At 43.6% G+C, this 23205-nt stretch overlaps 1 protein-coding gene across 1 annotated transcript; it reads left to right on the top strand.

Moving 5' to 3' along the window:
* The first annotated feature begins 2853 nt into the window (after positions 1-2853).
* On the top strand, positions 2854-23112 carry Rnpep (arginyl aminopeptidase). Its single transcript, XM_027945569.2, has 11 exons — positions 2854-3357; positions 7115-7255; positions 7872-8020; positions 11935-12051; positions 12698-12933; positions 16206-16319; positions 17461-17573; positions 17725-17833; positions 19305-19529; positions 21172-21314; positions 22627-23112. The coding sequence occupies exons 1-11, from the start codon at positions 2914-2916 to the stop codon at positions 22783-22785; spliced, it is 1950 nt and encodes a 649-aa protein (XP_027801370.1). The 5' UTR covers positions 2854-2913; the 3' UTR covers positions 22786-23112.
* Positions 23113-23205: the final 93 nt, after the last annotated feature.

Below are 23205 nucleotides of genomic sequence, written 5' to 3'. Positions count from 1 at the left end.
GTGTAAGTTGTCAAATTTATGAACAGAATTATCTGTCATTTTCCTTTTGGGCATCCTTTTAATATTCATGGATTTATGCCAATATTCTCTCTTGTTCCTGATATGGGTAATTTGTGTCTTCTCTCTGTATATAATTTCTTTATTTTATTTTATTTTTTGGGATGGGATCTGTGTTGCCCAGGCTGGTGTCAAACTCATGGGCTCAAACAGTCCTCTTGCCTCATCCTACCAAATAGCTGGGATTACAGACGTGCCACCATGCCCAGCTTTATTTAGCTTCTTAAGAAGGAAGTTTCGATTATTGATTTGAGAATTTTTTCTTCTAATACAACTATTTATTATTATAAAATTTCCCACAAGCACTGTACTAGTATAGTCCACAAATTTTTATATTTTTAAAATTTTATTTAATTTAAAATATCCTTTAAATGCATTGACCCATCCTATTTGATCCATGGATTGTTTTAAAATCTTCAAATGTATGAGAACTTTTCAGATATCTCTCTGCTTTTATTTTCTGGCTTAATTCTATTATGGTCTGAAAAACACACTTTGTATAATTTCTATTCTTTTTAATATGTTAGTTTTTTTTAATGACCCAGAATATGGTATATTTGATGAATGTTCTACATATGATTGAAAAGAATGGGTATTGAGATTTTTTGTTTTTTTGGTTTTTTTTTTTTTGGCAGTCCTGGGTATTGAACTCTGGGTCTTGAACATGCTTGGCAAGTGCTTTACCACTGAAGCTACACCCCCAGCCCTTGATGTTGTTCTATAGACAACAATTAGGTCTAGCTGGTTGATACTATTGTTCATGTCCATGTATTCTTACTGATTTTTTATCACTTGCTCTTTCAAACACTGTTGAAATCTCTAACCATAATCGTAGATTTGTCCATTTTTCCTTTCAGTTATCACTTTTTGCCCCATGTGGTGCCTAAGGGTCTCTTTTCAGCAGAGAAGGCTTCCTGAATCTCTCTCTATACTGTGGCTGTTACCCTGCCATCTCCAGGCAACATCTGAGACAAACCAAACACTGTGGGATCCATGCAAGGAAGAAGAAATAGAAATAAAATTTCTCGTATTCCTAGTTTAAACTAAATGGAGCTGGATGTGGTGGTGCACGCCTATAATTCCAGCAGTTTGGGAGGCTGAAACAGGAGGATTGCAAGTTCAAAGTCCGTCTCAGCAACTTAGCAAGGCCCTAAGCAACTTTAGTCTTGAAATAAAAAGGGTTGAGAATGTGGCTCAGTGGTTGAGCATCCCTGGGTTAAATCCCTGGTATAAGAAAAACCAAAACAAAACAACATAAAAAAAACAAATGGAGAAGTATCATGACTCCAAAATTTTTTTACCCTATATCCAAGGATAAGATTCGTTTCCTCCAGCAATATTTACTGGAAAGATCACTCTAAGTGTCACTACCATGTGCTTCCAGGGGACTCTTTCCTTCCCTGATGATATCACAGCACATACAGCTGTCATGACTTTCTCTTGTGCATGATCTGGGCTGTAAGCATCACAAGGATGGGTGTGTTTCACACTCAGTTGTATTCCTAGCACTCAGCCTAACTTCTGGCATACAGTAGATACTTAACAAAATGGAGATTGAGTAAATTCAAGATAGGTGTATTGAATGTCTAACAAGTACCAAGCACTGTGTTCAAAGCTATAGAAAAACAGTGTCCCAAGGTTTTGGAGGGAGGGAGGAAGGGAGGGAGGGAGGGGGAAAGGAAGGAAGGAAGGAAGGGAGGGAGGGAGGAAGGGAGGAAGGGAGGAAGGAAGGAAGGAAGGAAGGAAGGAAGGAAGGAAGGAAATTGTATTGAATTGATGAGGATTTTAAAAATTATTTACCTTAAGCACCATTTCATAAGATAAATTTCAATTCTATAAAACTACAAAAAGCACAGGGCTGGGAATATATCTCAGTAGAGTGCTTGCCTTGCATGCACAAGGCCCTGGGTTCCATGTCTAGCACCACCACCACAACAAAAAACCTACAAAGCACATAAGATTATTTCCTTTTATGAAAATCTGCCTACATTGTTCTTTTTTTAAAAAAATCTGATTTTCTAGCTAATCAGTAAAACAACTGATTGGCTCCTATTCACAGAAGGGCCACTGCAACCCACTGGTATAGAAGAGAAACAAAGTATAAACTAGTTCTATAAACTAGTTCTATAAACTGTACCATATAGAGTAATAAAAGTGACTTAATGGACAGTCAAGCATCAAACTGTGCGGTGCTGGTTCCTTGTCCTTTGCACAACGACGGAGAGATAGGCGTGCTTGATGTCTCTAGGGGACGAACCTTGATCTGGTGTGAAATTCCTTGCATCTATATAGGTGTTTGCTGTTTACCAAATGTATTGGACGCCTTGCCTGATTGAGTTCTCACCACTACCTCGTGAAATAGAAAGCTATTATGACTCCTATTTTACAACTGGAAACCGAGACAGAAAGACATTCGGAAAGATTTACCTTTCGTGGACAATTTCCCCAAGGTGACACACATAGTCCTAATAACTGGCCGAGCAAGCACACAGCATGAGATTTTGAACTAGACCTTAAACCCAGGACTCTGTCCCCATATCCCGCTGCCTGTGTGGAAAATGAGGAACCAGGAAGTGTCGGCAGAGACGGGTGTCTCCCGCGGACTACTGTAACATTCCAGTGGGATAAGTTGGTCGCACCACTCCCTTCCAGAATGCTGAAGCCTGTGTGTGAAGCTATTAAAGGGGGCTATGAGGAGCATGGAGAGGGCGTGGCCCGGCCGGATCCAGGGGGCGTGGCAGGGGCGGGGGCGTGGCCTGTGGCGGCGCGTCGCCACGAGGCGTGGCTTCCCGTGACCCCAGCGGAGCTGGCCGGCTTTGCCCGCGGTCCAGCAACGAGCAACGGCGCTACTGGGCCATGGCTAGTTGTGGGCCTCCGGCCGGCGGCGCGACTCGGCGGCCGCTGCACTCGGCCCAGGCAGTGGACGTGGCCTCGGTTTCCAGTTTCCGGGCCTTCGAGATACTACACTTACACCTGGACCTGCGGGCAGAGTTCGGGCCGCCGGGGCCGGGCCCGGGGAGCCGGGGGCTGAATGGCACTGCGATCCTGGATCTGCGCTGCCTGCTGCCGGAGGGCGCCACCGAGCTGCGGCTCGACTCGCACCCCTGCCTCGAGGTGACAGCGGCAATGCTGCGGCGAGAGCGGCCCAAATCGGAGGAGCTGCTCACGGAACCCGTGCCCTTCCACACGCTGCCCTTTTCGCATTACGGCCAAGCCCTGTGCTTGGACTTCCCGCAGCCCTGCCACACGGACGAGCGCTTCCAGGTGGTGCTCACCTACCGCGTCGGAGAGGGACCCGGGGTGAGTGCGCCCCCCGGTGTCCAGCCCTGGTCCCTGGCCTTGCCCGGTGTCTTCCTGCCGCACTTCCGGCCTCGGAGCTGCGCCTGGAGACACGCAAACTCAAGGGAGGGGAAAGGAAGAGATAAGTTGGTTAAGTTGGCTCTAGTCGAATTGCTTCACAGCGCTCCTCTGGAGCTCTCCCAGTTCCCCTAGTGACCATCAGTTCCCTCTGAACTCCCTGGACCCAGGTTTTCCTCTCCTGGAGTCTGACCGCTGCAGCCACGGTGTACTACGCTTGGCCTTTCTACTGTCCTTCCTGCCTCTCCTCCCTGGCCCGGTAGAGGCTTGTCTAGATCACCCCACATTCCCTCTCATCACATACCCCACATCCAGTATTCCATGTGCCTTTCTGGATAACGAACTGTTCATACACCGAACTTAATGCTGTTATGGGACTTTTGGATTTATGTCCTATTGTCAGCTAGGGACTTTATTTCTGTGTTATGGGACCCTGGACAGTGCTGGTTAGTTAGCCAGATGCTGACTCTGTCCTTTATTCTGTGTGCTCTTCTAGTTCCACAGGCTGAAACATGCTTGAAGCCCATATAATTAGTTTTGTTTCATCCTAAGTAGTTCTAGATTTGATTAACAGAAGAGTTTGAGTGAAAGTGAGAAGTGGGATTAGAATGTTCTAGGCTTTATAATAAGTTGGACTCACTGTTGGAGTCACTGTTGGTTGACTCGCAAATCTTATATTTTTGGGAGCAAATATTGGAAATATGAGGATGGAAGGTTATGTGGTGTACTTTTTTTATAGTCAGGTACTCCTTGGTGGCCTTAGGCTGTGGCTGCTAGTTATTTTTCAGGGTGGGTTACAAGTTTTACAGTGGGTAGTTGAAACTTATTCATCTAGCTAGCAGTTCCCCTTTGCTCTTAGAACTGGTCCAAAGAGCAGTTCTGTTCCTGTGTGGTTCACCACTGGAGGAAAAAAATTAATCTTGTGATAGGACTTGTTTGAAAAATGAAAGTCCAAAGCACTTGATGCAAACTAGCCTAGAAGGAGAAAGAAAACCCCAGTGCCCTGTGGAGAAATGGAACCTATATTTAGTGTCTTTGGTTACTCTGTTATATCCTGGTTCCTTGCTTTTTGGCAGGAACAAAAAATTAAACAGGATGAATGGAAAAATTAAACCCTCCTGAATTTGCCTACTCAAAGTGGCAGGATTGAATTTCATTTAAGACGTAATGGCAGAGGTCTGTGCTTTACAAGGAGCTGTCCTTTGCACTGTGAAGTTCTGCATTAATGGCACTTGTATGTATTCCTTCCCCTCTGATCCTCACTATCATTCTGATGAAGGTTCTCACATTAATCACCCCAGCACCCTCTCCCTGACTTTACGACTTTATATAATGTATGAACTGCCAGGTTTCTTCATTCCATTGTCAAAACAAAACAAAACAACAACAACAACAAAAACTCAGCACAGTGGAACATGCCTGATTAGTGAGGGCCGAGGCAAGAGGATTGAAAGTTTGAGGTCACCCTTTCATCCTGTGTAATATTGCAAGACCCTGTCTCCAAAAAAAAAGAAAAAGAAAAAAGAAACCCCCAAACTCATGCAGATGATAAAAAAGGAATTTTGGTGAAGAGGATGATGGCCAGTACTTATTAAGATGTGCCAGGCTCTAGTCTAATTGCTTCACAAAGTTAAGTGAGATGTCTTTATGTAAGTGACCAGTGTAGTACCTGGTACATAGTGAGTACTCTTAGGAGTGTTTACTCTTATTGCTAACTCATCTTTTAATTAATATACTTTCTTTTAAAAAATAGATTAAAACAGAAAAAATGAGCAGATAGTACAGAGTTCCCATCGATACACACAATTTCTCCTATTAGCATTTTACATTTGTATGACATTTCTGATAAAATTAATGAGCCAGTACTGGTATATTATCATTATTAACTATAGTTTTTTTCCATTTCCTTAGTTCATTTTTTTTTTTTTTTTTTGTGGTGCTGGGGATTGAACCCAGGGCCTTGTACATGCAAGGCAAGCACTCTACCAACTGAGCTATACCCCCAGCCCTCCTTAGTTCTTAATGTCTTTTTCTCTTCTAGGATCCTATCCAGAACACCACATATAGCTGGTGTGTAGCCTTACATCTTTCTTGACACTGGACAGTTTTTCAAACTTTGTTTTTTATGTCCTTGACAGTTTGGAGGAGTGTTGGTCAGATATATTATAGAGCGACCCTCCACTGGAATTTATCTGATGTTTTTCTCATGATTAAATTAGGATCATGGGTTTTTGAGCAGAAATTCACATAGGTAAGATGCTGTTTCCTCACATCATATTGAGGTTGCATAGTACTGCCATGATTTCTGACTGTTGATGTTGACCTCCGTTGCCTAGCTGAAGTAGTATATCTCAGTTTTCTCTACTGCAAAGTTATCTCCCCACTTCCATACTATACTGTGTTTGTTAGAAGGAGACTAAATTTTTCACATTTACAAATAAAAACTCAAGCAGAGAAAAAAATCTGACATCCCAATGTGGCTTTCTTGAAAATAGGTCTCAAATGCTTCTGTATTTGAAACCATTCATTATACCTGCCCAGGTCTGTCTCCTACCACTCTGTAGCAAAGCCTACTGCCAAGGCAAGTAGGAGTGGGATGGCTATACATTCCCTCCCACCCACCCAGATATATCTATGTTGTAAGTGACCTTTTACTGTGGGAAGAAATGAGGTTTATCATCATTCAGATTTCCCCTTGGTTTAAGAGCTAACAGAAAACAATCAAGAGTGCTGGTCACAGTGGTGTAGGCCTGTAATCCCAGCTACTTGCAGGGGTTGAGGCAGAAGGGTCACAAATTTGAGGCCTACTTAGACACTGTAGCCAGACCCTGTCTCACAGTTTTAAAAAGGGGCTGAGGATGTAGTTCAGCGGTAGAGTGCTTGTCTAGCAATAGTCATCAGGCACTGTGGTGCATACTTTTAGTACTGGCACTTGGGAAGCTATGGCAGGAGAATTGCTTGACTCCAGGAGTTCAAGGCCAGCCTGGGGACATAGCAAGAGTTCATCTCAAAATAATAATAATAATCATACAACAAATGCATATAAAACTTATAAAATATATTTATGCTGAAAAGATAAGCTTCAGCAATGGAGAGCACATGTTAATCACCGATTCATAGATTCATAGTTTGGTTCTGCTTTCCTGTGTCATCACAAGTCCCAATACAGTTGCTTCAGTGTTGACTACTACAGTAAGAAGAACACAGGAAGAAGACAAAGTGACGGGATCAGGGGCTAGGTGTAGGATTCCTGAGATGACCCCCAGGATGCAGTAAGAAATGGATCCTTTGTGGTAGTTCTGCCCTGTGAAGAGGATGTCATACCATGGTGTGGATTTTAGGAGAGAGTAAATACACAGTGGAAGAGAACTTTCCAGTCAGAGCCCAATCAACTGGCAGAAGGATTTTAAGAATTACCTGAGGGTTTTTTTATATGTGTGTACTGGAGATTGAACCCAGGGGTGAGCTATATCCTCAGCCCTGCCCCCCTCCCCTTTTTAAATTTTGAGAACAGTTCTCACTTAATTGTCTAGGCTGGTCTGGATCTTGCTAAGGCTGACCTCAAATGTACAATCTTCTTGCCTCCTGAATTACTTGTAAGAATTCCCTGAGATTTTCCCATGCCAGCCAGATCTTTTGTCTGGCTGGACTGAGTTCCTCTGAGGGATGTCAGTTCCAAAATGCTTTTCTGTTCCTTTAGGTTTGCTGGTTGTCTCCTGAGCAGACAGCAGGAAAGAAGAAGCCTTTTGTCTATACCCAGGGTCAAGCTGTTCTAAATCGGGCTTTCTTCCCTTGCTTCGACACTCCTGCAGTGAAATGCAAATATTCAGCTCTTGTTGAGGTAAGGAGATTAAGGTTAGGTGCACCTGCCCTCAGGGACCAAGAAAATAATTTCAGCCTGGCATGGTGATGTGCACCTGTAGTTGCAGCTACTTGGGAGGCTGAGGTAGAAGGATTGCTTGAACACTGGAGTTCAAAGCAGAAGCCAGCCTGGGCAACATAGTAAGATCTCTCTGTTTTAAAAAAATAAAAAATAAAAAAAAATTATATATATATATATATATATATATATATATATATATATATATATGTATATATATATATATATATATATATATATATGTATGTATATATACACATATATGTATATATACATATATATGTATATATATATATATAATTTCAGACCTATCAGATTACATTTTAGTTGACAAATTATTATCCATCCAGTAGTACCTCTGAAAGATTGAATCCTCTTTAACTCTTCTACCTTCACAAGTTTCATATAGCTTTCTAAATCCCATAAATTTAGCACAGGTTTACTTTCTTGAAGCTTTTGTGTTCTCTAAAATGGATTCTAGGTCATTAGTATCACCATGCAGGTCGCTGGACACACTATTCTTCAATCTAGTCACAGGAGACTCTGGGTTGGCCCTATAAGCTTTTTCTGTTGCCAGGTCCCAGATGGCTTCACAGCTGTGATGAGTGCAAGTACCTGGGAGAAGAGAGGTCCAAATAAGTTCTTCTTCCAGATGTGTCAGCCTGTCCCCTCCTATCTGATAGCTTTGGCCATCGGAGATCTGGTTTCAGCTGAAGTTGGACCCAGGTAGGAGACAAAGACCCCACAGGCAAGGTTGGTTTGATCTTGGAGTCAAGGAGGACTCTGACCAGTGTACCACTGGGATGGTTCTTGGGACAGCATGGGATCCTGTGTCTGCGTCTAGAGCCTTCTACAGTGGAGAAGCAGAGTACAGCTGGGGGAGGCACCCTTTTCTCTACTCCATTCCTCTACTATCTTCCCCTCCAATCTCCCTTTCTCCAGTTCTAAACCTGCTGTCTGGAATGAGATCACAGTCCTGCTTAGCAATAACAGTTGTCCTAGGCTGCATTTTAGAGTCATGTTGAGACTTAGGTGACAGTTTTAGAAGATTGATTTTTTTTGGTACTAGGGATTGAATTCAGGGGCACTCGACTACTGAGCCATATCCCCAGCCCTATTTATTTTTTTTTTGGTAGTAGGGATTGAACTCAGGGGCTCTTGGCCACTGAGCCACATCCCTAGCCCTATTTTGCATTTTATTTAGAGACAGGGTCTCACTGAGTTGCTTAGTATCTCTCCATTGCTGAGGCTGGCGTTGAACTCGCCATCCTCCTGTCATCCTCCCAAGCCACTGGAATTATAGGTATGCGCCTCCATGTCAGGCTAGAAGATTGATCTTTAATAGTGTCTTTAAATTCTAAATGCCCTCTAGCAAAAAAAAAAAAAAACGATATTCACTATTTTTTGGCAGTACTAGGAAAGGGCACACTACCACTGAGCTACTCCCAGTCGTTTTAATTTTATTTTTATTTTTAGACAGGTTCTCAATGTTGGCCTCTAACTTGCAATCTTCGTGTATCAGCCTCCTGAGTCGCTGGGATTACAGACCTGTGTCACAGTGCCCAGCTACTATAGTAATTTTTTTTTTTTTTTTTTTTGTTACCAGAAATTGAACCAAGGGGCACTCAACCCACTAAGCCACATCTCTAGCCCTTTTTTTTTTTTTTTTTTTTTTTTTTTGAGGCAGGGTCTTGTTAAGTTGTTGGGGGCCTTGCTAAGTTGCCTTGCTAAGTTGCTGGCCTTGAACTCATGATCCTTCTGCCTCAACCTCCCTAGATGCTGGGATTATGGATGTGTGTTGTGTCACTGCATCCTGCTACTGTAGTAATTAAAAAATAATAATTTTTGTACCAAATCTTCTCATTTTTCTTTAACACTTTATTCCTAAAAATACACAATTTTGATTTCATTATTTCCTTCTAGAGAGGGAGGGGTCTCTATCTGTTGCAGATGCACGTATCTAAACTTAGGGTGACACAATGCCTCCGTGAAATTAGATGGATTTGGTGGAGACAGATTTTGTAAGGTTTCCTGAAACAAGAAATTTTACCAGGAGTATAGGTTTTCTGGATGTTATATCATCTACCACTGCAGCTTGCTCTTGCTGTGACGGGATCAAATATTGAACTGCAAAGCCGAGGCCCTTTGCTGGCTCTGCTGCTGCTTTTTATCTCTGGCCCTGCTCTCAGTTCCTGGAGGTGGTGGTGTCCTCAACGAGATTGTGATGACAAGCCTCAGACTTTGTAACTGGGCATGGTAACACTGCAGGGCTCATGAATCGTAGTTCCTGGGTATCGGGTGGAATAATAGATAGGATTCTATTGGTGTCTGCTTCTAACAAACACACTCAAAACAATGTCAGTCTTAAAAGACAAGGTCTTATCCTCTTCCTAATAGGCAGTGCCGTAGATAACCTAAGGGATAAAAAGAAAAGATAACCTAAGGGATGTCATCTTTGCAATAGACAGGGAAATAAATAAATAAAGGAATGTCATTTTGAGAATGTATTTACCCTTACTAAGTTTCTATTAATAAAAGTGTGAGAAGGTTTTTTGTTGTTGTTGTTTGTTGGTACTTAGTGATTGAACCCAAGAACACTCCACAGAATTGATAAATTGCTAAGGCTGGCCTTGAACTCGTGATCCTCTTGCCTCAACCTCCTGGGTAGCTGGGATTACAGGCATGTGTCACTGTGCCTAGCTGAATGTGAACTATTAATGGGCAATGAGAGAAAAACAAATTCTAAATATACGGAATGATAATGTTTTATTTATCTTTTGAAGCTTTGTAAGAAAATTACAACCAGTATATCAAACTAGGTGGCAGAATCTAACTTCTGGTGGTGACTTTTTCCTTCCCTTCTCAGATGCATGCTCCCTGCCTCATGGGTCACATCTTAAAGTCTCATGGAGTACATTAAATGTGAAGGACTAGCAAAATGTGCCACCTGTCCCCAGTCTTGTTACCTTGGGAAGAGAGTCCTGGCCAGAAAGGGGTTGGTGATATACCCCAGAAGGCCTTTTGTACATGACCTCTTGTAGTGCTCACCCAGATTCCGTGGGGACGTCTTATTGTGTCTAGTTTGTAGCTAGGCAGACCAAGGCTCTAGGACACTGACTTGCACAGGAGCCCTGGATTCTGGCGTCAGCTTCTTCTTGGGTTCAGTAAATGGTCTTGTGCTGACAGTCACCTCTCAGCCTTGGCCTTTTCCTTTTGTTTTCCTATTTTTTATTATGAAAAATTTAAATGTACAGAAAATTGAAAGGATGAGGCACTAAATATCTGTATGCTCATTCATTTTGTCATTATCAGTTTTATTTCTGTGTGGGTTTGTTTTCATTTATTGTAGACCATTTAAAGTAAATCAGAGTGCCTCTGTTAAGAGTAAAACCATGGGGCTGGGGATGTGGCTCAAGCGGTAATGCGCTCACCTGGCATGCGTGCGGCCCGGGTTCGATCCTCAGCACCACATACAAACAAAGATGTTGTGTCCGCCGAAAACTAAAAAATAAATATTAAAAAAAAAAAGAGTAAAACCATTCTTCCTTAATTGTGAAGAATAAAGGCACCGTACCATTATCGCACCTAGGACAATAGCAATTTTATATTAACATTAATAGATTTATCTCTTAAGGTTTCTTTCATTTCCAAAGATGCTATTATTAGAATTGTTTCTTAGCCTGCTAGTGCACGCCTGTAATGCCAGCCAGTCTGGAGGCTGAGGCAGTAGGATCATAATTGGAGGCCAACCTCAGCAATTTAGCAAGACCCTATCTCAAAATTAAAAAATAAAAAGGTCTGGGAATATAATTCAGTGGAGGAGGCCCCAGGGTTCAATCCCCAGTAGCACAAAAACAAACAGAACACACACAAAAAAGAACCATTCCTTCATCTGTCCCATAAATAGGAAAAAGGAAACTTAACATTTATATGTCACTGTATGAAGGCCTTTCTCGTGCTTTGCTTTTAAAAAAAAAAAAAAATTTATTTTTTAGTTGTAGTTGGACACAATACCTTTATTTAATTTATTTATTTCTATGTGGTGCTGAGGATCGAACCCAAGGCCTCACACATGTGAGGCAAGCTGTCTACTGCTGAGCCACAACCCCAGCCCCACATGCTTTGCTTTTTTTTTTTTCCCCCACACTGGGTGTTGAACCCAGGACCCTCTAATACCAAACTATACTTCCAGCCCTTTTTATTTATTTATTTATTTTTAATTTTGAGATAGGATCTTGCCAGGTTCGCCTTGGCTGGTTTTGAACTTGTGATCCTCCTTCCTTAGCCTTCTGAGTAGCTGGGATTATAGGCCACTGTGCCCAGCTTGTATGCTGTTTTAGCTAATCTTCATCTCTTATTGATGATCAAGAAAACTGAGGCTCAGGGGGGTCAAATAACTTTTGCAAGATCACACTCAGTGTTGAAGCCACAGACTTTAGCACTGCAGGTTACCTCCCATTACCTCAAGGCAGTAGGTGCAGGTGATCTGATCTTGCATCTTCTGTCTCTGTGGCTGACCACACGATCACATTTATTTGACTCAGATATGGACCAACGCTGGTTTTTACAGGTGGTTTAAGGCTTGGTCTCTGTAGGAGTGTCGACACACCCTCTGATTTTTCTGTGTTCTTACCATTAAGGAGCCGGGTGTGGGCAGAACCCTGCCTGATTGATGCTGCCAAGGAGGAATACGACGGAGTGATAGAAGAATTCTTGGCGACAGGAGAGAAGCTTTTTGGACCCTACGTTTGGGGAAGGTGTGGTATCACACTGACAAGTGTGTTTTGTTAAACTAAGTTCTTGCTTTCCATTCTGCCTTCTGGGGCTACTTCCCTTTCTTGTATCTCCTAGAGCAAGGTTTCCTTGATCCTAGAAGTGAAGGAGAGGAGGTAGAGAAAGGGGTGAGCCAGGCCCCTGGGAGTGGCTGAGGAGGGGACTCCAGGAGGGAAGGATCTTTAGATGATAAAAATCTGCTGCCATGTTAGACATGGGGAGACTCAGCTAGGGCCTTTGATCCTGGTGGGAAGTTATCCACTCTCCATTTTGTCCTTTTACATCTTTAGACTTCAGGCTTCTTAGATATTCACTGGTATTTGTGACTGCAAGTTGGCCTCCTAGAGGAGTGAGGGTGTGAGCTGAGTGTGACAGGGCCAGGAGTATGTTCACCCCATGCTTTGGAGGAGAGAGAGTTGGAGCCCTAGGAAAGGGGAGGCCGAGGACAGGGGAGCCCTGCCCTCTGGAGAAGACTGAGGAGCTGGACTTCATTTCCACCTGAGATCATGCTCTGCCTGTCTAGCGACCACAACCCTTAGGGCTTACAGCGAGATGGGAAGGCCACTTCAGGGAAGTAAGGTCTGTTTCAGGGAGCCAGGACGTCTCTGTGACCTTTCAGTTTTTTGGCAGGTATGACTTGCTCTTCATGCCACCATCCTTTCCATTTGGAGGAATGGAGAACCCTTGTCTGACCTTCGTTACCCCCTGCCTACTAGCAGGGGACCGCTCCTTGGCTGACGTCATCATTCATGAGATCTCCCACAGTTGGTTTGGGAACCTGGTCACTAATGCCAACTGGGGGGAGTTCTGGCTTAACGAAGGCTTCACCATGTATGCCCAGAGGAGGATCTCCACCATCCTGTTTGGTAAGGTGCCAGCCTCCCCCCAGGCAACCTATCCCCATTCCCCACTGTGAGGCCAGTGCTGTCTCCTTTGGGGGTTTAGGATACAGGTGGGCGTGGAGAGGAGGGCACAGTGCAGAAAATTCAGGTGAAAGATGATACAGGGCTAGTGGATAAACATTGTATTTAAAGTAGGTAATCCCTGCTCCACCACCTGCCACAGAGACAGTGGCAGCCATGGTTTATACTGACCGAATGGACTAACAGGTGAACTCACAATGAAAGTTCCCCCATCTAAGCTGCAGCCACACACCAGGCGCACTCCTCCCTGAGCCAGGCAACCCCTGTGGGAGAGTTGCCCAGGGTTGATCATCCAGGTAGTGGGCTAAGTTGTGAATGAATCATAAAATCATTGTCATCATTATCTTAATCACCTTTATGCCAACTTTGTCCTAGATGCCTTGCAAAAAATAATTTGCCAGGTGTGGTGATGCACACCTATAATTCTAGCTATTCAGGAGGCTGAGGCAGGAGGATTACAAATTCAAGACTAGCGTGGGTAACTTAGACTCAGTCACAAAATAAAAAACATGAAAAGGGCTAGGAATGTAGCTAAGTGATGAAGTGCCCCTGGTTCAATCCCCAGTACTGGGGAGAGTGGAGGAAAGAAACCATAATTTTCCGTGTGCAGTGGAGCACACCTATAATCCCAGTGACTCAGGAGGCTGACACAGGCAGGCACAAGTTTGAGGCTACCCTGGGCAACTTAGCGAGACTTTGTCTCAGAAAGAAGATCTGTTTGGTATATGTGGAAAAACACAAAAAGGAAGAAAAAATTATCTATAATCTCATTATTCAAGCATAATGAATGTATATTCTTTCAAATTGTTTTTCTGTGTATATATGTAGTATGTGTGTATGAGTTATCAAACTCTCCATGGTTTCACAGCTGTCTTGCTATTTAAACTTAAAATTTAAAAGAGTCTTAAAAGCTTGTTAAGTCATTAAATTTTGTCCAAGGGTCTAGGGATATAGCCTAGAAGTAGAGTACTTGCCTAGCATGCAGAAGGCCTGTGTATATGTGTATACATGTGTGTATGATATATAAATATATGTATACACACATGGCTGTATAGTGTGGATGTTTCATGATTTATCAATCTCCACTTGTTAGATAGGTTATTCCCATCTATTGACATTTTTTTAAAATGCTTCATTATTTATTTATTGTATTTTTTTAAAATTTTTAAAAAATAAATGACAGTGGAATGATTACAATTCTTATTACACATAGACAGCACAATTTTTCGTATCTCTGGTTATATATAAAGTATGTTGACACCAATTCATGTCTTCATACATGTACTTTGGATAATGATATCCTCATTATCCAAATGAGGACATTCCTCCCATGCTCCCCCTCTCTACCCCACTATGAGTCAGCCTCCTTATATCAGAGAAAACATCATCGGCATTTGTTTTTTTGGGGATTGGCTAACTTCACTTAGCATTATCTTCTCCAGTGCCATCCATTTACCTGCAAATGCCATGATTTTATTCTCTCTTAATTGCTTAGTAAAATTCCATTGTGTATATAACATCTATTGACATTTTTATAAATATGTTTTTAGTGGTGCTGGAGATCAAACCCAGGGCCTTGGGCATGCTTGGCAAGTGCTGGTGCTGAGCTATATCCCCAGCTCTCCACTGAAATATTGTGGAAATTATTGTAGAAATGTTGATGCACATCTGATACAACTTCAATAAGGATAAATTCATAGAAATGTAATTCTGGATCTGAACTCTCTGTGTGTGTGTGTGTGTGTATGTGTGTGTGTGTGTGTGTGTGTGTGTGTTGGGAAGTACTAGGGATTGAACCCAGCTACTCCTGTTTGCCAAGCAAGCACTCTACCACTGAGCTACATCCTCAGCCCTTTTTTATTTTTGTTTTGAGACAGTGTCTTGGTAAAGTGTTCAGGTTGGCCTTGAACTTGGAATTCTCCTGCCTCAGCCTCTTGAGTGGCTGGTATTACATGTAGATGTGCACTACTAGGCACCACTTGGTTTTGAACATTTTAGAGACTTTTTAGTACATATTGTCCCTAACCTCCCAGAAAATTAGTACAAATTTATACTTCGATTCAGAGTAGATAGAGTAAAAGCCTGTTTATGAATGTCTTAATCAGCTTCTAAGAATCCTAAGGGAAATGATACTTTCCCATTGTTTAGAGGAAGAGACCTAGGCTAAGAGAGGCTTCCAGTCAGAGTACCTAGTAAATGGCAGAGCTGGCTGGTTGAAACACTCAGTCCCCTCCCCTCCACCATTCCTTCAGCGTTTTTGTGTTGTTTCATATGTTTTTTATGGTACTGGGGATTTAACCCAGGGTTCACTTGAACCTTCGCAGGTGTTGTAACACTGAGCTACATCCCCAGCCCTTTTTTATTTTTGTTCTGAGTCAGGATCTTAGCTAAATTGCTGAGGCCAGCCTTGAACTTACAATTTTCCTGCCTTAGCATCCCAAGTACTTGGCATTATAGGTGTACACCACTGTACTAGGCTCTTAGTTATGTTTAAAGCCATAAGTAGAGTTAGAGATTTTTTAAAGAATTTGTGTGTGTGTGTGTGTGTGTGTGTGTGTGTGTATGTGTATGTGTATGTGTTTGTGGTGTGTGTGTACTGGGGATTGAACCCAAGGGCACTTTACTTCTGAACCACATCCCCAGTCCTTCTTATTTCTTATTTTGATAAGGTCTTGCTAATTTGCTGAGACTGGGCTCCAGCTTACCATCCTTCTGCCTCAGCCTCCTAAGTCCCTAGGATTATTTTGCTTTGTTTTTGTGGAACATCAAGCCCATGTCCTTGCACATGCTGTGCACGAGCTGTACCACTCAGCTACATTCCCAGCCCTGAGATCTTTAAAAATCTTGTGACTGTTTCTCTTGTTTGACAAACAAACGAAACATATTTTAAATTTTCATAGAAGATCCAATTGCTATCTAAAAATAAAAATAGATTGATAGGAAAAGGTAACTGTCAGGGAGAAGGTGTGGTTCTCCCAGTCCTCCTGGGAGAAACCTACAACTTAATTAGCCTAGTCCTTATAGCCTAGAGCAACAGGGAACTCAGAGCTGAGTCACGTTCTCTGCGACCCTATTTACCTTCTGACTCCAGGAAGGGACCTTATTAAGTTTCACGCCACAAGGGGGCAGCACAGTGCTTTCTCCAGGAAAATACGCTTGGAAGTGGTGACCAGCTTTTGGGTTTCAAAAAATTTGTCCATTTTTGTCCATTCCAGGGGCTGCTTATACCTGTTTGGAAGCTGCTACTGGGCGAGCTTTGCTGCGGCAGCACATGGACATCACCGGAGAGGAAAACCCGCTCAACAAGCTGCGAGTGAAGATTGAACCAGGTCTGGGAGCCTGCTCAGCCTTCCCCTCTCCCCTGAATTGCACTGTATCCCCAAGCTAGAGTTTCATGTTGATCATTGTGCACTTAGAATCGCTTTTTTGGGAGGGAGGGGCCCTCCAGAGTTCTTTGTAGCTGTTCCTGGACACTAGACTGACAACCCAACCGTTTCAGCCAGTTGGAGTTCAGGCCAGCCCTGTGCAGTTCACAGGTCCGTGCTGTTTCATGAGGTGTTTTCTTATTCCTTTTTCCTTTTTCTTTCTTTCTTTCTTTTTCTTTTTTTTTTTTTTTTAAAGTATCAAGGATCTAACCTAGGAGTGCTTAACCACTGATCCACGTCCCCAGTCCTTTTTATTTTTTATTTTGAGAAAGGGTCTTGCTAAGTTGCTTAGGGCCACCCTAGATTGCTGAGGCTGGCTTTGAACTCGTGATCCTCCTGCGTCAGTCTCCAGAGCCTTTGGGATTATAGGCGTGCGCCACCTGTGAATTCTATAGAACACAGCCTTTTTTTTTTTTTTTTTTTTGTAAACAGAGAAGCATTAGACAAATTAGACAAGTTCAGTGGCTTGTCCAAGGTCATGAACCTAATCATTTTTAGGTTCAGAGGTTTTTACTTTTTTTTTTTTTTTAAATGTTCCATGGGTGACTAATGTAAAACCATTTTGTTCAGCTGAAGCTCATGTTCCTTGGTCCCTCCAACTATGGAAATGAACTTCTTGTATGTTGGTAAATTAGTTTTAGTCTAGAACAGTTGTGAAAACAACGCATTCTGGGAGGGGAGGTTGAGTAGGTAGGGGGTGACCAGTATGGCTGGAAAAGACTGCGCTCCATGTTTCCATGTTCCACCCTAAGAATCGATGGTTCCTGCCCAAGCAAAGCAGACCTCAGGAACAAGGAAATATGTCAGTTCCTCTGGATGGCTGGTTTCCTTTTCCTCTTCTTAAGTCTGTAGTTTCTGACCCCTCTAAGATCTCCTTTGAAGTGCTTTGGGAGAGGCCAGAATGGATCTAGAAACCTTGGTCTTCCTGTCCCCGTGGAAGCTGGTTTGATGTTTTGCAACATTAGTCTTTGAATTTGGAGCAATGGGGACAGTGAGGGGAGTAGATTATTGATGCTCAAATTCTGTCTGCTTTCTCCTCTGCTAGGTGTTGACCCAGACGATACCTACAATGAGACACCCTACGAGAAAGGTTTCTGCTTTGTCTCATACTTGGCCCACTTGGTGGGTGATCAGGATCAGTTTGACAAGTTTCTCAAGGTATAGTCAACTTTCAATGAGGGGAGAAGGACAAGGAACAGATAAAGCAGCTGGGAGGAATGCAAGGGTAGAGGCAGAGGGCATAAGAGGTAAGGGGTTGGAGAAGGCCCAAGCCATCCAGAGAAGCTAAAAGGCACCTTCCTTCCCACAGGCCTATGTGGATGAGTTTAAATTCCAAAGTATCTTAGCTGATGACTTTCTGGAATTCTACTTGGAATATTTCCCTGAGCTGAAGAAGAAGAGAGTAGATTCCATCCCAGGTAAGTGGAGGAACTGGCTCACAGGCTTCTAGGAGATAATGGAGAGTTATATCTAGTTTATGTTTGGAAGACCAAGGTGGGTGGGAAGTCAGTGGATAAAAGTTATCTGATAAGTGGCCCTTTGTGGGGAGCAATCCCAGGTCCCAGCTCTGTTCCACAAAAGTGATTCTCTTGGATGTAAGATGCAGTTCAGTGGGAGAGCACATGCTTAGTGTGTGCCAGGCCCTGGGCTCAGAACTAGCAATGACTACAAAAAGACCTCTCTCAATTCCACTGTAAAAGATTTCTCTCAATTCCACTTGGCCTCGTTTTCACCTGTTTTGCTTCTCTACTCTTCCCTCTGTGTTTTGTTTTCCTCACACCTGAACACACATGATCATTCCCTTCTCTCTCCCCAGAGAGTTGCTGCCACTGCCCATACGAACAGTCTCAGGGCAGGATGGGGCAGCCCCTGCCTTAACTTCATGGTTTGGCCTTCTATGGCCCTCTGAGCAAAGGAAAATGCCAGCAGCTGTCCTGCTGTCTGCTTGGGAGGTTCTGCCTCCTCAGAGAGGAGAGAATGTCCTGTCATGGGTGAGATAGTTCATTAGACACACCCCTTGGTCCTGCTGTGAACTCTGAGTCACTGTCTTGGGCCTGCTAACGTCAGCCTCCTATGACAGCTGGATTGGTTAGGCCCTGGGTAGCACCTCCTCTCTAGACAGAGGCCTGCATTTGAAGGTCATGAGATTCTGTAGCTATCACTAGGTGACAATTCCTGAGTGCTTACTATGCACCAGGCAGTGTGCTAAGCTTTTAATGTGTATTTGCTCATTTAATCTTCACAGCTATCAAACAAGGTAGGGCCTGTCACCACCGTTTTACAGATAAAACTGAGGCGCCAAGACATGAAGTAATGTGCCTGTGGTCTCCCAGCTAGTTAAGGGAAGAGTTGGGACAGTAACCCAGGGAGCCCTGTTTTGGAGCCCTGGTGTTTAAGCACGATGCCGTTGCAGTGATCAAGAGAATACAGCTAGGAAAGCATCTGACAGCATAAGGTTAATTATAGAGCAAAACAACAAAACACTTTCACTGCTGGAATCCCAGCCACTCAAGAGGCTGAGGCAGGAAGAATCTCAAGTTGAAAACCAGCCTCAGCAACTTAGCAAGACCCTGTCTCAAAATAAAAGATAGAATGGAGATGAGCTCACAGAGTGCTCCTGTGTCCTGTCCCTAGTATTGAAAAACAAATGCACAGAACACTTTCACAGAAGAAATAGTCACAGTCCAGCCTTACTATGATATTCTCCAGGTATCATCTAACTTTGACCTTGCTGGACAAATTGTTGTTTGGGAAAGTGACATTAAGTACTGGAGAAGGAGTTTGGGTTGAAGAGAGGTAGGGCTTGAGGTCTCTAGGAGTTGCTTGGGAAAGTTGACCTTGACCTGGCCAGAGTATTCTGATAGTATCTTCTCTCCTTTTGTTCAACAGGTTTTGAGTTTGATCGATGGCTGAATACTCCTGGCTGGCCCCCGTACCTTCCTGATCTCTCTCCTGGGGACTCACTCATGAAGCCAGCTGAAAATTTGGCCCAGCTGTGGGTGACTGAGGAGCTAAACATGCCAGCCATTGAGGCTGTGGCCATCTCTTCCTGGAAGACCTACCAGCTGATCTACTTCCTAGATAAGATCCTCCAGAAATCCCCTCTCCCTCCTGGTAAGAATAAGTGGGTTATTTCTTCAATATGCTGAATCAAGTCTCCTTGGGTAACAGCTTTTAACCTGGTCCAGAAGGAGAGTCAGGAGGAGTTGAGATCTTGGCCCAAGGCAGTGCCAGATATAGCAGGGAGGCAAGTACTTCATGAGAAACCTGTCATCAGAAGAATACAGGTCCTGGGTACTGGTGCCATGGGGAGTAGAGGAAGCCTGGCATTTCTCAATGCTTCAGGCGCTGCAGGCCACTTTTTTAGGCTCTGCATATCTATGAGGTGGCTTAATCCTTATAACTAGTCTGTGAAGGAGGAATTGTGATTTTAATCCCCATGTAACAAAATGAACTTGAGGCACACATAGTTCATACAGCCAATAAATGGACTGGAATTTGAATACAGTCATCCAAAGCTTTTAACCATTAATGCTTGCTGCTTGATCGAAATGATATTCACCACTGGGTGTGGTGGCGCATGCCTGTAATCCTAGCAGTTTGGGAGGCTGAGGCAGGAGTGTCATGAGTTCAAAGCCAGCCTCAGCAATTTAGGGCTGCCCTAAGCAGTTTAGCGAGACCCTGTCTCTAAATAAAAAATAAAAATAAAAAAGGCTGGGGATGTGGCTTGGTGGCCTGGTACCAAAAAGAAAAAAAAAAAAAAAGAAAGAAAGAAAGAAAAAGAGATAATATTCACCAAGGGGTGAGAAAAAGCTAAAACATAATGGTGCTTGGCTGTAATCTCAGCTACTCAAGAGGTTGAGGCAAGGAGGAGCATAAGTTCAGGGTCAACCTCAGCAATTTATTGAAACCCTAATTCAAAATTAAAAATAAAGAGGGCTTGGGGTGTAGCTCAGTGGTAAAGTGCTGCTGGATTCAGTCTCCAATATTGGGGGGGATGCAGGTAAAGTTCAGATAAATTGATAGGTTAATGGTAGGAAAAAAGTGGGGAAGCATATTTTAGGGGGTATACATGTGTTATAATCCATAAAGGAAAATAGGATGATTACAGGAAAAGAGCATGTCTGTGACCTGCACCCATATTACCAGTTTGGGGTTAGGTGACTGGACAGTAAGAGACATTGGACAGAAGAGCCTTAGAAGTTCAGGTAACTGGGCTGGGGCTCTGGCTCAGTGGCAGAGCGCTTGCCTAGCATGCATGAGGTACTGGGTTTGATCCTCAGCAACACATAAAAATGAACAAATAAAATAAAGGCATGCTGTCCATTTACAACTACAAAAAAATGAAAAAAAAAAAAGAAGTTCAAGTAACTGTGATAATAGAATATTACCATTCTGGAGCATAAGAATGAATGATAAAGTGGGTGGTTGTGGCCTCTTTGAGGACCTCAGGGTGGGCAAGCACTTAGTGTCCCTGAGAATGGGGCTTCTTGGCTTCCCCTGCTGGTCATTAACAACGCATACCATTGGGTATGGAGGCACATGCCTGTCATCCCAGCAGCTCTGGAGGCTGAGATAGGAGGATCGAGTTTAAAGCCAGCTTCAGCAACTGAGCGATGCCCTAAGCAACTGAGTGAGACCCTGTCTTTAAGTAAAATACAAAAAAAGGGTTGAGGATGTGACTCAGGGTTAAGCACCAGGGTTCAATCCCTGGTACCAAACAAAACAAAACAATCGATTTCTTTCTCTTTTCTAGGGAATGTGAAAAAACTTGGAGAGGCATACCCGAAGGTCTCAAATGCCCGGAATGCAGAGCTGCGGCTACGATGGGGTCAAATTGTACTTAAGAACGACCATCAGGAGGATTTCTGGAAAGTGAAAGAGTTCCTGCAGAGCCAGGTGGGTGACCCCCACCTCCCTGTCCCATGAAGGCGGGATGTGGACTACCCACCATACTTGAAGTCATCCTGTGGGCAAAGCGTCTTTAGTGTCTTGTGGTCTGAGCTCAGAGCTACAGAGGATGTGGAGCCTGGGACCTCCAGAGGATCTTACTCCTCATTGTGTTAATAATGTGGCCGCTGGAGATATCGTCCTAGGGAAAGAGAAAGCCTGCGAGCTTAGGGGTTTTTTTGCAGATAATCTGGTAGAGGCTTGAGAGATAAAAGGTAGTCAGCTAACCCTCACTCAAAACTGGTAAGGAGGGTAACACATAGCATGATTCTGGTCATGGGAAGAATGGGAGAGGGCCAGAGGACAAGCAAGGTGAGCAAAGGCTAGATTATATAGATCCCTGCCTTATGGGAAAGCTGCAGGACTTGGGATTAGAATGCACAGAAGGATCCTCCATCAGCTCATGAGATCTGCCTCCTGGGTAAGGGTGGGGCTTTCCCCAGGAACTGAATGTCATTTGATTGCAGAGCAGGGAAGAGTGGGCTGGATACAAAGCAATGCTCAGCTTCTCTGATCTGTATGAAGCAGGAGCTGCATGTCTGTTGGGGGTGTTCTGAGCCCTCTGACCACTTCTTGTGAGGTAGACAGTTATGCAAATTTGACTTAGGGGTTTTCTTTTGCTTGATTGTAGTTGACCTTATGTGGTCCTGAGTTTTATGTGCTACAGTCTTTAAAAAAAAAAAAAAAAAAAAAAAAAAAAAAAAATATATATATATATATATATATATAGTCTTTTAGTTGTAGATGGATACAGTACCTTTATTTATTTATTTTTATGTGGTGCTGAGGATCAGGGCCTCACACATGTTAGGCAAGCGCTGTACCACTGAGCCACAACCCAGCCCAGTTGTTTTCTTTTTTAATGGTACTAAGGATTGAGCCCAGGGGTGCTTTACCACTGAGCCCCACCCCAGCCCTGTGCTGCCGCCTTTTATGTCTGTCACTACCTTGGTAGCTGACCACCTCCAGCTCTCCAAAAGTTGGCAGTCCCTTTGTGTTAACCCATCTCATTTGTTCTGTGGATGTAGGGGTCCCTATGTTATCCTGGCTTTGGATGCATGTTGAGATTTATCTCCATGGATCTTTGCCACCTGAGAAGATGCCAGAATCAGAGCACCTCTGACTGGGAAGCTCTCTATTTCAACTCTGGTTCCACATCCCTCTTGGCACTTGACCATGATCCCTGTTAGACTGCTTCCAGGGGAAGAGGGCTGGGAAGACAACAACAAGCTGCTCAGAGCCCGTGCATGTGTTTCTGCAGGGGAAGCAGAAGTATACCCTTCCGCTGTACCACGCCATGATGAGTGGCAGTGAAGTGGCCCAGACCCTCGCCAAGGAGACTTTTGCGTCCACTGCCTCCCAGCTCCACAGCAATGTTGTCAACTATGTCCAGCAAATCCTGGAGCCCAAGGGCAGTTAGAGGTCATGTGCATGGCCTGTCTCTTCGGACTGCCCAGGCTTTCAGAATAATTGTTCTCAAATTCTAGTTTTCCAGTCAACATCCTGAAGTTTTGGTCCCCTCGGGATAATCTGTTTTCTGACCTTAGGTATCTGTCACTTTGGGCCTGTGCTCTGGCAGGAGCTTCTCTCTGTCCCTCCCTCCCACAGCTCCTCTCCATACAGGCTGCTGGCGTTGGTGGGGGCAGTCGGTCTTCTCCTGCCTTCCCACTTAAGTTTCTGGGGAGAAGCAGAGAGGTTTTCCTTTCTTTTTTCTTTCTTTTTTTAAATAAATGTTTTTAAGCAAAAAGTAGATAAGTTGGAGTGATACACTGAGTAACTGTTAATTTCTTCTACCAGGTGTACCTTCTGAATGTGAGTGATAAGAGAACATCACTGCGGG

Source organism: Marmota flaviventris, chromosome 12 (genome assembly GCF_047511675.1).
Source record: "Marmota flaviventris isolate mMarFla1 chromosome 12, mMarFla1.hap1, whole genome shotgun sequence".
In the NCBI taxonomy this organism is placed as follows: Eukaryota; Metazoa; Chordata; class Mammalia; order Rodentia; family Sciuridae; genus Marmota; species Marmota flaviventris.
Note: the sequence above shows the minus strand (reverse complement) of the source record. Positions and strands in the feature narration are given on the sequence as shown.

Excerpts from the sequence above, each read along its gene's own strand:
- Rnpep (XM_027945569.2), top strand. The coding sequence starts at position 2,914 with ATGGCTAGTTGTGGGCCTCCGGCCGGCGGCGCGACTCGGCGGCCGCTG. Across the intron at positions 16,320-17,460 it reads GCGAGTGAAGATTGAACCAG|GTGTTGACCCAGACGATACC; the intron begins GTCTGGGAGCCT and ends CTCCTCTGCTAG. Across the intron at positions 21,315-22,626 it reads AAGAGTTCCTGCAGAGCCAG|GGGAAGCAGAAGTATACCCT; the intron begins GTGGGTGACCCC and ends GTGTTTCTGCAG.